Source organism: Mastigoproctus giganteus, chromosome 4 (genome assembly GCF_048544385.1).
Source record: "Mastigoproctus giganteus isolate SK-2022 chromosome 4, ASM4854438v1, whole genome shotgun sequence".
Lineage (NCBI taxonomy): Eukaryota > Metazoa > Arthropoda > Arachnida > Uropygi > Thelyphonidae > Mastigoproctus > Mastigoproctus giganteus.
Genome location: NC_143578.1, coordinates 207,876,052 through 207,888,123, shown reverse-complemented (window position 1 = coordinate 207,888,123; position 12,072 = coordinate 207,876,052). Strand labels below are relative to the sequence as shown.

Genomic DNA, 12,072 nt, shown 5'->3' with positions numbered 1-12,072 from the left:
TCTAGAAAACTAACTGGTGATATACAAATTTTTTTTTTTTTTTTTTTTTTTTTTTTTTGTAAGGTCTCATCATTGTTTGACATTGTTCAACTCAGCACAGGGTGAAAAGAGTTCTTGTGGATAGGTTCACAAATTCTTCCCTTCCAAGTTAGTCAGTCTGTTTTTCCATAGGTCAACATCTAAGTACATAAGTTTATATGTATCACTGTCATCAGTGTTCTGGAACACTAAATTGTATCAAATCTGCTAAGCTAATCTTGTGTGTAATGTGTTTGTTCTGTTGGAAAGTTTGTTATGACAGCAATCTGTCATAACAAACTATAACTACAGCAGCAGTCACAGAAGGTGTTAATAAGTAAGATAGAAAGAGCTTCCTTTTAATATTAGATTAAATGTTAGATTGTTGTACATGTTGGCCTTAATAGTCTTAAGAGTAGGAGAACTGAGGACATTCTTGACAAGTACATGTTGGGAAATTCCACTAGTTAGTATTGAATTTGAAAGTGTCTGCAATTTTGCCCAGACATGATAAGAGGGAATACACGTTGAAAACTATTCAATTCATCCCTGGAGAGAATATGCAAGGCTCGTGGGGAAGAATTTCTCTCAGTATAATGTATGCTTGTTGACAGGAAAGACCGTTTTTATGGATGGCATACATTTATATAGAAGAGGATATTTGCTGCTGTTATCGAGGCAGTGAGTGATAGGTGGGTCCTAAAACTACTAGCTTGGGGGAGGGAGTACAAACTAATATATTACATGGGCTGTATTAGGTTTACTAAGAGTAAGGAGGTGTATGTACATTAATGATAGCAGCATAAATAAATTTGAAGTACTGATAGTCATCAAATACAAACATAGGGATATCAGAGACATGGTGTCACATAGGCATAAGTGATGCTGAATTTGTATATGGTGCAGTAAGGACAGACAGGATAGGAGGGGGGACATTGTGGTTATGCTCTTAGTTATTAAGCCTCCTCCTCACTGTGATAACAAAACCCTTTACTTACATAGATCAGGAGGTTGAATGATTGGTATATTTCCCATTCATTACATCTCTCTCTCTCTCTCTCTCTCTCTCTCTCTCTCTCTCTCTCTCTCTCTCTCGCTCTCGAAATATGTGATGACTAAAACTACAGCCTCTCAACATTGACCTTAAAACATCTGGAAATACAGTGTTGGAGAAATAGTTGATTATTTGACAATTATTACAACTTCTTTTTACTTACATTTTTATCTTATAATTATAGGATCCCTTTGATGAACCAGTAGAAATTACTCCGCCAGTTCAAGAAAGGTGGGATAGAGACAGACCACAAAGACCAGATAGTAGAGATTCAAGAACAAGCCGAGATTCTAATAAAGAGGAAAGGTATACAGCTGTTCCTTCTAATAGATATTAAAATTTTATTTTCCTTTTTGATTTGTTCTCTTGATGTATGAAATTATTTTCCCCTTAAATTGATCTTAGTATGTGTGTGTTAAACTGCATTAACTTTGTCTTCCACATGAGCTGTTTTAATAATAATATTTTTTAATTCACCCTTGACAGTCCAGAATTATTTTCACTATCTTTCTATGTGGTCCAGTGCAAATAGTCAGAAAAATGGCTAGTTTAAATGTGATGTGAAAAAAAAAATATTTATTTTTGGGTTTAAACCGATAATATGTAAAACAATATGACAAAAAGTTCAAAAGTCCAAATGTGATACAAGCAACCCCCATATAACACAGTACTTCTACAACACGTTTTCGCTCTAACATGATCGATAAATTGCGGCAATCCTCGCACAACACGGTACTTATATAACACGGTTTAAGAATTGTGGGAAATCTCACATAACACTGTATTCTTGAGCTTTTGTATTGGAAAAGCACTGCTAGTATGTATTAGATATAATTTTCAACGTTTCCATTCCTTTTTGTGAATCGCCCCCTCAGAGGTGGATTTAACGGCGGGCGCTCGCCCTGGGCCCCAACTTCTGAAGGGCCCTGCAAAACCCCAACCTGACACTTTTTTCTAATGACACCAAGTTTGGTTTCATGCATGCAATTTTAATTACGTACAAGTTTACAATCGGCGGTAAAATCTGATAGTATGTTTATATTTGCTTATTTTCATTATTTCATTACTACGCTGCATAGGCCCAGCATGGCTGCACTACCGCTCATCGGAGCAATAGAGTCGTATTTGCTACTTTGTTGTTATTTGGTTTTTAGGAGCATTAGCAACTAAGGCCGTGTTGCTCCGGGATATGCGGTGGTCTTTCCCTGACCTTTCCGTATTTGGTGGTAACAGACTCGAACCCCGGTCTAATCAAGAAGCGTGTGCTACACACTGCTGCTCCTTCCCACCTGGCTACTTTGTTGTTATTTGGTTTTTAGGAGCATTAGCAACTAAGGCCGTGTTGCTCCGGGATATGCGGTGGTCTTTCCCTGACCTTTCCGTATTTGGTGGTAACAGACTCGAACCCCGGTCTAATCAAGAAGCGTGTGCTACACACTGCTGCTCCTTCCCACCTGGCTACGGAGACACCTGCTACTTTGTACTTACAAAGGTTCTCCTGCAGTGGAGACTTACGATATACACGTATATCTTATATTGTTGAAATTATATTAAGATGAAATTTAATAAAGAAAAAAAATTTAATTTCATGTAAAATTCTATGATTTTTTTTGTTCAAATTTCTGATTGTTACTCCTATTATATGCATACTATCATTAATTATACTTTTATATATGCTCAACTATTAGTTCAAAACTTTGTGATTATTATTATGCTATTATTAATTATATTATACATATATTATATTCAAATTTTATTGGAAATAAAACATTAATAGTACATAATATTTTTTATTTATTTAAAAAAAATGGTTAACATGTATTTTTATTTTTCCTGTCTCTCTTTTTTTTAAGGGGCCCAATATTTTCTTCTGCGCCCAGGGCCTCAACCGACCTTAATCCGCTACCCTCTAAGAAATATTGCCATATACTTAAGTATATGGCAATATTTCTTACAGATTGCATCAGATAAGATTCACACGCATAAATGATGATGTAATGTTACTTTCAGCTATATAAGCATGCTCTGCAAGAGTTGCAGTCATTCCTTGTGTCACGATGGCGAGTTATGTTGTGTCGACACCACAAAGAAAGAGTGCTATTGTTGCTTTACGTGAGGACTGACATTCTTCCCATCTTATTGCTTATAGAGTGTCTTGTAATCAGTCCAGAGTGAGTAGATTTCTTTCCAAACTCAAGAATACTGGTTTTGCAGAGTCTCTATGCCAAAACAGGACCGCGTGTTGAAGTGCTTATGCCTTAAAAACCGTAAAGCTTTTTCGTCTGAGCTGAAAAGAGAATGGGAAGAACAGGCAGGAGTGGTAGCAACTGCAGTAACAGTCAAAAGTTCTCTCTTCAAAAATGGACTTGTAACCCGTCGTCCTAAGACAAACCTTCTCCTCACACAAAAAAAATGAAAAAGGCCTGATTAATGTGGCATAAGGAGCATGTCAAATGGATCCCCCCACCCCAGCAGTGGAAGTCAGTTATTTTCTCGGATGAGAAGAAATTCAACCTGCATGGCTTTGATGGGAGACAAATGATTCACCGCCAACTTGGTGAATCCCATCCGGCTGTATGGTGTCTACAGCGAAATTCCCTACCAGCCAAATGATACGGGGGTGCATTTCGTATTGCGGAGTAGGTAAAAGGTTCCATAAATGCCAATGGATACCTGGCTATATTGGAAGACAAATTGCTGCCAACCATTACAGACCATTTCAACCTGCCAAGTACGCACTTGTGTAGTTACTTTAGCCCCATTTCTGCATTAGAGGTTCGATGGTAATGTGTTTACATTTGTTACAGGTGAAAAAAATGGTTGGAAGAACAGTCCATTATAACTCTTAGATGGCGAGGAAACAGCCTGGGCCTGAAACCTTTAGAGTACTCTTGGAATCATGTGGAATCTGCAGTTGCCAGAAAGAAACCAAAGGCTCTTTGTGAACTTCAGGAAGCCATAATTCGTGTTTGGAACCACAAACTATCAGTTGATTATCTTCAGAAATTCATCTTGTCAAGGCCTCGACAGTGTGCTGCTGCTGTCATCAGGGCCAGAGGCTATTTAACTAAATATTAGTTTGCACCTGGTGAACTTTTCATTTAAAATTTTAATTGAAGCAAATTGAGGGCTTCTAATAACATTTCGGCCATAATTGTCTTGTTTATCAAAACTTGTATAAAGGTTGCAAATTCTAATTTTGGAATATTTTGAGAGAACCTGTCAAATATTACTTAGCCTTGCCTTAACTATTAACAGATATCTTTTGTTTATATTTCTAGTTGCGATGCTAGCCATTAATGTAACATGCCATCGCAAAAAAGGGTTAAAAATATGAAATTCCTAGTTGATTCACTTTCTTTGAACACCAGTGTACAATATAGTTACTGTAAGATGTACACCAAGGAAAAATTGTGTTAACGAGAGAAATGTAATATTTGTAAATATATTTTCACTGAAAATATGGCATTAGTGGGGGCAGTCAGTGACTGACAGCAGATGTCACTGGGAAGATGTCATCTGCTGTCTGAGATGCATATCTTTTTACTGTGCCCTCAGATAAAGATTTCGGATGGAGTTGAGTTTGGTTGTCATAACCATACCTTGTATACCCACCACAGTTTCATAGTTATATAAATAAAAACGTATCCATGAACTGCACAGAGCCGGAATAAAACTCTTGAATTTCTGTCAGATTAAGTGTTATGAAAACTTATCAAATCTGACTTGTTTATGATGTAATGAAGACATGACGTATGATGAATGTTTATGTAACATTCAAAACAGATATTGTTTCATCTCTAGTTTCAGACAGCCTTTTACAAAAATGCAAGTTTTAATTTCTTCATAAATTGTGTTTTTCAGACATAATGTCGAGAGGCAGGATAATCAGACCTCAGAAAGAGAGCGTAAATCAGGGATTACAAGAGAAGAAAAGAAGGAAAGACCTAATAGTGCCGACTGGGGCGATTCTCCTTATCCTCTTGAAACAAAACGTATGCTACCTTTTATAGTTATTCAACAAATTTTGAAATTTAGTTGTTTACTGGAGATTTTTAAGCTATTCATCTTTACTCACCACATAATTTATATATAGGGGATGATATTCTTTAGTTATCTAATTCATACAGTTCAGTCTATGCTTCTTTCTCTGTAATGTAAGTTTATTTACCTCTTTTGTATTATTAAAAAACATGCCCAAAGTTGAACCTAAACATGCTACTGAACTCTATATTACATGTATTTGAAGTCAACCATATTGATACACTTTTACTGATTTCATTGCCACATCACCTATCGTTGACCCTTTTCAAAAAGCTCAATGTCTGTAGTTACATTCCTCTGTAGTTTGTGCAATTTATTTCTCCACTTGGATACAGCATTTCAGATGCACTCTCAGAATTTCCTTATTCAGTGGTATTATCACTCTCCTATCTTCAAAAACACAGGAACTTCTTAACTTAAGTAATACTCGACTTACGCAAATTCGAGTTTACATAAGTTTTTGACGTCCGGTGCAAACTGAAAAAAATACATGGAAATCTATTTTGCATCTGTAGGGATAAATGGAGGTACAGGAATTCCGCGACTTACGTAATATTCGTCTTGTGGAAATTTGACTTTACATGAGTTTTAAAAGGCTTGTGAAAACTTGTAATAATCGTGGAAATGTATTTTGCATCCATAAAAATAAATGGAGGTATCGTGAAAATATCGTAATGTGAACTCAATAGCACATTGTTTGCTTATTATTTTATTTTTTGGTAATTCGTTCCAGGACCTTGGAAGTTGAAATTTTCTCTATGTAATTAAGCCATTTATCTCCTAAAAGGTAATTTTTATAATGGATATTGCGCTACACTTTCGTCGTTAGTCTTATGGCCAGAAGTATTTTTGTATTTGTTACATATATTACACGTAACCCGCATCCCTCTTCTCCATTAGCTGAATAAATATCATTAGGAGGAAAATTGCTTTAATGAGTAGAAAGACATATAAAAATTTGCACATTTACATATATATCTATATTTGGATAGGTATTTTACTGCAAATTTTGTGGGGAAAATTTAAAGTAATTTTTTTAAATGTTCGATCATTCGTCATGACCTATTTTTTTTTTGCTGCTAAATCTCTCAAGTTCCTTAGTAATATCAATTTGATTATATCGCTTTCTTCCTGGTTTTCTGTCCATTTCAGTGCTGTTTCTTCTCATTGACATTTTACCCCCCAAAAAAAAAAAAAAAACAAACAAACAAACAAACTGAAAAATAATAAATTATACGGTTTCGAGCCGATATTATTCTTACTGAATCTGGAGCTAAACTATACATAATATGAAATGAAGAGGAGAACAAAATATGTCATGGAAAAAATTGAGAATCAAATGACTAACTCTATCACTCATGGTTTCTGAGAAAACCCATCAGTCCTAATACAAAATGTCACCAAATATACAACATAAATAAAAAAAAAAAAAGACAGAAATACTCTTGTAGCATAATAAACATTTGTCTCAGATACTACCATTTAAAAAAAAAAAAGGAAAAATCAGCCTTTCAAATTATTCCAGATAACCAACGTTCTACTGTATTCCCTCTCCCATTAGACTAGACCCACATGGAGATAACTTGCCAATTCCCAACCATCCAGTTACATTGGAGAATGTAGCAGCAGAGAGTGCTGAAAGTGAAGCTTCTGAAGTATACATGCTTGGTAACATTAAGTCCAGCCCACATTTTTACAGTATGAACTCTGTAATCTGATTTTTACAAATTTACCAAAGGAATCTGCAGAACTCTTTGGTTCTAGACTTAAATCAAAAAAATCGAGCACATTGAACCTTTTCCTCAGACACAGAATGAAAACTAGTCCCCTACTTTTCTAAGGATGATTTTATGGTTTTTTGCAGTAATATAAATGACTTATGAACTGTTTAAGAATCTTTTACAATCCTACACAGCAGATACTTTTATTATTTTAGACTCATCAAAGAGGAGTCTCAAAGGTGTGTCGCCCACAATGGGAATAAATATGGGTAAATTCCATTATCTCACTCTGTGCATTTGAAAGAAACATATGAGAACTTGAAGTTGTTAACAAATATTTAAGTACGAAGAACATGGTTGGTTGAGTCTGAGCTGACTTTAACGTGGCAAGTTATTTGGACAGCAATCTGCCTACAAAAAACTGCCTTGCTTTTTATGTGAGTGGAATGGTTCAGCAAGGACTAAGAACTGGGATGTCAAGGTCTTGCCAAAGAGTGGCAATATGTTCACTGGATGAAAGAACATAGTTCATAAACCCCTGGTAGACTCCATACTCTCCTTCCACCCTTGTACATCAAATTGGGTTGGACAAAACAGTTTCTGAAAGCTTTACCTCAGTAAGGTCTCCTTCAACTACCCTTATTCTAAATTCCCATTGATAACCCAAGAGAAGCTAAAACATTTTTGTTGGACCTCAAATTTTTGAACTAATGAGTGACAGAATTTGGGGGAACTGTGAATAAAAGAAAAACAGGCATGCATTAGCTTTGGGTCTGTTGTTAAGAACTTCTTAGGGAGCAACAAAGATCCAGACTACAAGAATATAGTTGAAAATATCTTGGCCCACTTCAAGAAGCTAGCCTGCAACATCAGTGTTCACAAAAGCATTGGCAGGATACAGAAATGTCCCATATTTTAATGTTTTGTCATTATTGGTAAATACCTTACCATTAAATACAAATGAAAAATACAGCAGGCCATCGTTATGACGCGGTTCACTCTACGCTGATTCGCTATAATGCTGTCACAACTCACTATAACGCTCTTTTACCACCGTACAGATTGGATTAAATTTTTGTCATGTTTAACGATAACGTTTCATCTGATGTAGTTGATAGCTTGAAAACGAATAGCAAAGTTTCCACGCTGAGTGAAAATTTCTCCCACGCTAATTTAATTTTTAATTGCACTATAGTGACTTGTTACGTAGTTCTGAGATCACATTTTAAATAAATGATCAAGTATATTGCTTGTAATATTTGTGCTATATGCATTTATCCGAAGTCTAGTCATCACTCGGTAGATTGTTAGACATCAGTAGTTTGCTCGAACATTGTATCATAATTAATGCAATGCAGTTACATTTTCGAAGATTAATAATGATGGATAAGAATTAAAAAGGAACATCTGGATGCAGTACGAGTCATACTAAGGTAAGAAATATACTGCATTTGAAAATTAAATTATACGTTTTGAAGCGAATCGATTCCATTCAACGACCAGTGGATGTGTGCAATAATTTAGGACTGGCAGATTCCACTGTAAGAGCAATTATAAAAAATAAAGAATTAATTTTAGAAGCGGGAAAGACAGCTGTCCCACTGCAAGCAACTAGGCCAGCTATTATAATTGAAATGGAGACTTCTAAATAATTTTATTGAAGGTAATATCCAATGAATAATTCTGTTTAGTTAAATATTATTAAAGAAAAATTGATTAGCCTATATGATGATCTGAAGAAATCTCACCGTTAAAAATAAAATAAAATGTGGAACCATTTAAAGCCAATAAGGGCTGGTAAGATAGATTTAAAATCCAGGGAGAAGCTGCAAGTGCAGATCAAGGAGCTGAAACCTACTAAAAAGTATTGAAGAATACAGCCGGGCCTCGCATAACGTGAGTTCGATTAACGCGATTTTCAGTTAACACCATTTGAAAAATTATACCACTTTGCACAATGCAAATTTCCAGTTAACGCGATCTTTTTTTTTTTTTATTATTATTCAATAGTTGAAAAAGATTTGGATCACGCGTTAAGCTTACCGCGAGTCGTACGGTCAGTAAACAAACGTTTGCTTGCTGCCCGCCTCGGTGTGTTCCATCAACCATCGGAAGAAGACGTGTTACTTGTTTGTCTCCTGCTAATAAAGTCAATGCTGCACACTTGCATAAAAATTCTAATTTTTAAATGAGCCAGATTAAAATGTTACCGCGAAGGAGATAACGGTAAAAGAATTAGATGAAATCTTTCGTATCACAGAGAACCTCAAACAAAAGGTTTGGGGTTTTCTGCGATACTTATTTCGCCAGGGCTCAGAGAAGACTGTTGTCGGCTATCGGAAATTGATTGATGAAAAGAGAAAGTCAACACTGTTCGAATATTTCTGCAACAGTCATTTCTTCATCGTGTATTTTATGTCAGAAGTTCCCAAACTTTCTCGGTTCACGGCGCCATTAGTGTCTCAGTAATTTTTTCGAGGCGTACCCAGACCAAAAGAAATACCGAACAGTTCCATTTAGTAGTTAGGTCCAAACAACTTAATAAGAAATGCTGGAACTGTGAACTACCTCGAGCTAAAAGTGCGCGCAGTGTCCGACAGATGTCGAGTATCGCTGTGTTTCCCTCGAAAATTTAAAATATTCCGCAGCGCCAGTTTGGGAACCGCTGTTTTATGCAATAAACATTTAATTCCATGATTATTTTCATTATCTTTTACATTATATACAGTTAAAAAATTATTTAAAAGGTATTTTTAAAATTCTTTATGGACATTCCAGAAGGTTAAGGACCAATTATAATTTTTCCTATTGATTATTGTATTCGATTAACATGTTTCCGTTTTGCGCAATGCGCTCGCGGGATGAATTAATCACGTTAATCGAGGCCTGCATGTATTGCTAAACTTCTCAACAAGTTTTAACATAGATGAAACTTTTTTGGAAAAAAAATGCCTAAAAGAAGTGTCACATCGAAAGAACAAAAAAAAAAAAAAAAAAAAACACGTCAGGTTTCAAAGCGGCAAAGGATCAGTTGTCTTTATTGTTGGGTGGAAATGCTGTGGGGATTTTAAAGTAAAACTCCTTTTAGTTTACTAGGAAGGTGGCCAAGGTACAACCCAAAACCGACCAGAGTTAACGAAAACTCGACAGCCCAGCACCATCGGATTAATAAATTTATGATTTTAAGTTTGATTTTGGTATGTAATTTAGTTACTTACCACATAATTATATATGTATGTAATGGAGAATATTTTATATGTAAAAAATTTTTAATATTAAATATTTTAATCGATGGTTGTGCGTCTTTTCTCTACTGTTTATTATTGATTAGGAAATATCCTATGGCATAGACTGCAACTCACAAATACATATGTTACATTACGGGAATACGGTGCTCGCTTAGTGCTGATTCACTTGAGTGCTCTGTTTTTTTGGGAACAAATTATCAGCATTAACGGGGGTCACCTATACTACTTTCAATGTAGGAAACGTTGTCTACTTTGTTTCTCGTTAATTTTTCATGAAAACAGTTTAAATGGCCTATCCCCATATGAAAGAGGAGTAGATAGTATTAACCACAGCTGTAATGCTCAATATGTAGAGGAGTAGTCATGACAACGACATGATGCAAGTCTATCTGATGAGTGAATGAATCAGCATAGCTCTTGAAATTATATATCCTTTTTTTGTTTGGTAACTAACTTAGTATTCTTCTGTTCATACTACACACATTTTAATAGGCTGGTCCCATTTCATCTTCACCTATCAGAGTTCTGTGCGGTGATTAAGGAAGCATTATTTCAGAACACTTTGTTTCACTTCAAGCCATAATGTCAGCAGTGTTCTCCCCAGGACCTATTGAATGAGTGTACTGCCCGGTGAATTTAACTGACTGCCTGGCTAAAATTTAAGTGATTCTCGCATTACTGTATGGTACTGCTCACTGATCTTGATCAATATTAATTCGAACATACTATGTGATCGAAGTCATTGCAACAGGAGCATATAGTGTTTAATTATGCAATTCATTGTTGCTCTGGATCTCTTAAGTCTCACAATTATAAATAACAGGGAATTTTATAATGCAAAGTCTTGCACTTTCTTGGCTGGCAAACTTTTCTGGGGAGAATACTGGCTGGCAAAGATGCCCCCCTTCCCCTCCGCCGCGCACACACACGCAAGCAAGAAAAGAATGAACAGAAAGTGGAAATGGATTAACAACAAATGAAATTGACTTAGTAGAAGCTGTATTGTGAATGATGTTATCGTCCTGAAGAAGATTAGAAGTTAGAACTGATCACGGAATAGTAATATGCGCACTTTGATATAGATGTTAGAAAAGAAAGGGGAAAAAAAAAACAGAAGAGCAGAAAAAGGAATAAGTACTGGAACTTATAAGTTTGAGTTTCTGCAGACCTTTCAGGACCCAGATATCAATGAGGAATAACAACTTTCTGAAAGTGATGAAGCCCACAAAACATATATGTAAAAGGAAAAAATCCAAAGAAGAAAAAATTAGTCCGGACACACTTATCATGATGAACCGAAGACGACAAATGAAGAGCAAGATAAATACCAACAAGGACAAAACTGAGTATACTGAATTATGAAAAGCCATTAGGAAGAGACTCAGAGAAGATATAAGAAGATTTAACACAAGATAAGAACAAGCATTAAGGGAAAACAGAGGACTTAAATCAGAAATCATTAGCAATAATATAGAAAGAGAAATTATACTAAATCTGAAGATTAGTAAAGGTGTACTTATAAAGAGGAGAAAAGGCAGGCATAATTCAAATAGCAGAAGACTACTATAGAGTACTATATAAGGAGCAAGAGTGATGCCAGCAGTGGGGAAGATGGATCACAAATTAGCAACACAAATGACATACCCGATGTCGTTCCTGATGAGGTAGAACATGCATTGAAAAAAAATGAAGAATCAAAAAGCCCCAGGTGAAGATGAAGTTACTGTAGAGTTGTTAAAATTAAGAGTAAGAGACATGGCACAAACTGGCAAGACTCTTCACAAAATACATTAGGAAAGGCATGATGCCTAAATAATGCAATCATAATTTTGCTGCATAAGAAAGGAGATAAATTGGAAATTATAGACCAATTATCTTGTTGTCCCACATCTACAAGTTATTTACAAGGGTCATTACTGGGCAATAAGATTAGTGAGAAAAACAAAGGGGAACAAGGAAGGCTTTTAATCTATGAAGTGTTAATTTA

The 12,072-nt window shown here is 35.5% G+C and overlaps 1 protein-coding gene across 4 annotated transcripts in view; it reads left to right on the top strand.

Annotated features, from left to right (window-relative positions):
• The window catches only part of LOC150087353 (uncharacterized), a 521,069-nt gene that overhangs the window by 351,976 nt on the left and 157,021 nt on the right, over positions 1-12,072 (top strand). For all 4 annotated transcript variants that reach the window (XM_090371151.1, XM_090371150.1, XM_090371149.1 and 1 more), the window contains 2 exons: positions 1,257-1,378; positions 4,937-5,067. In XM_090371151.1, coding sequence (XP_090227277.1) covers positions 1,257-1,378; positions 4,937-5,067 — 253 coding nt within the window. The remainder of the gene's footprint in view (positions 1-1,256; positions 1,379-4,936; positions 5,068-12,072) is intronic.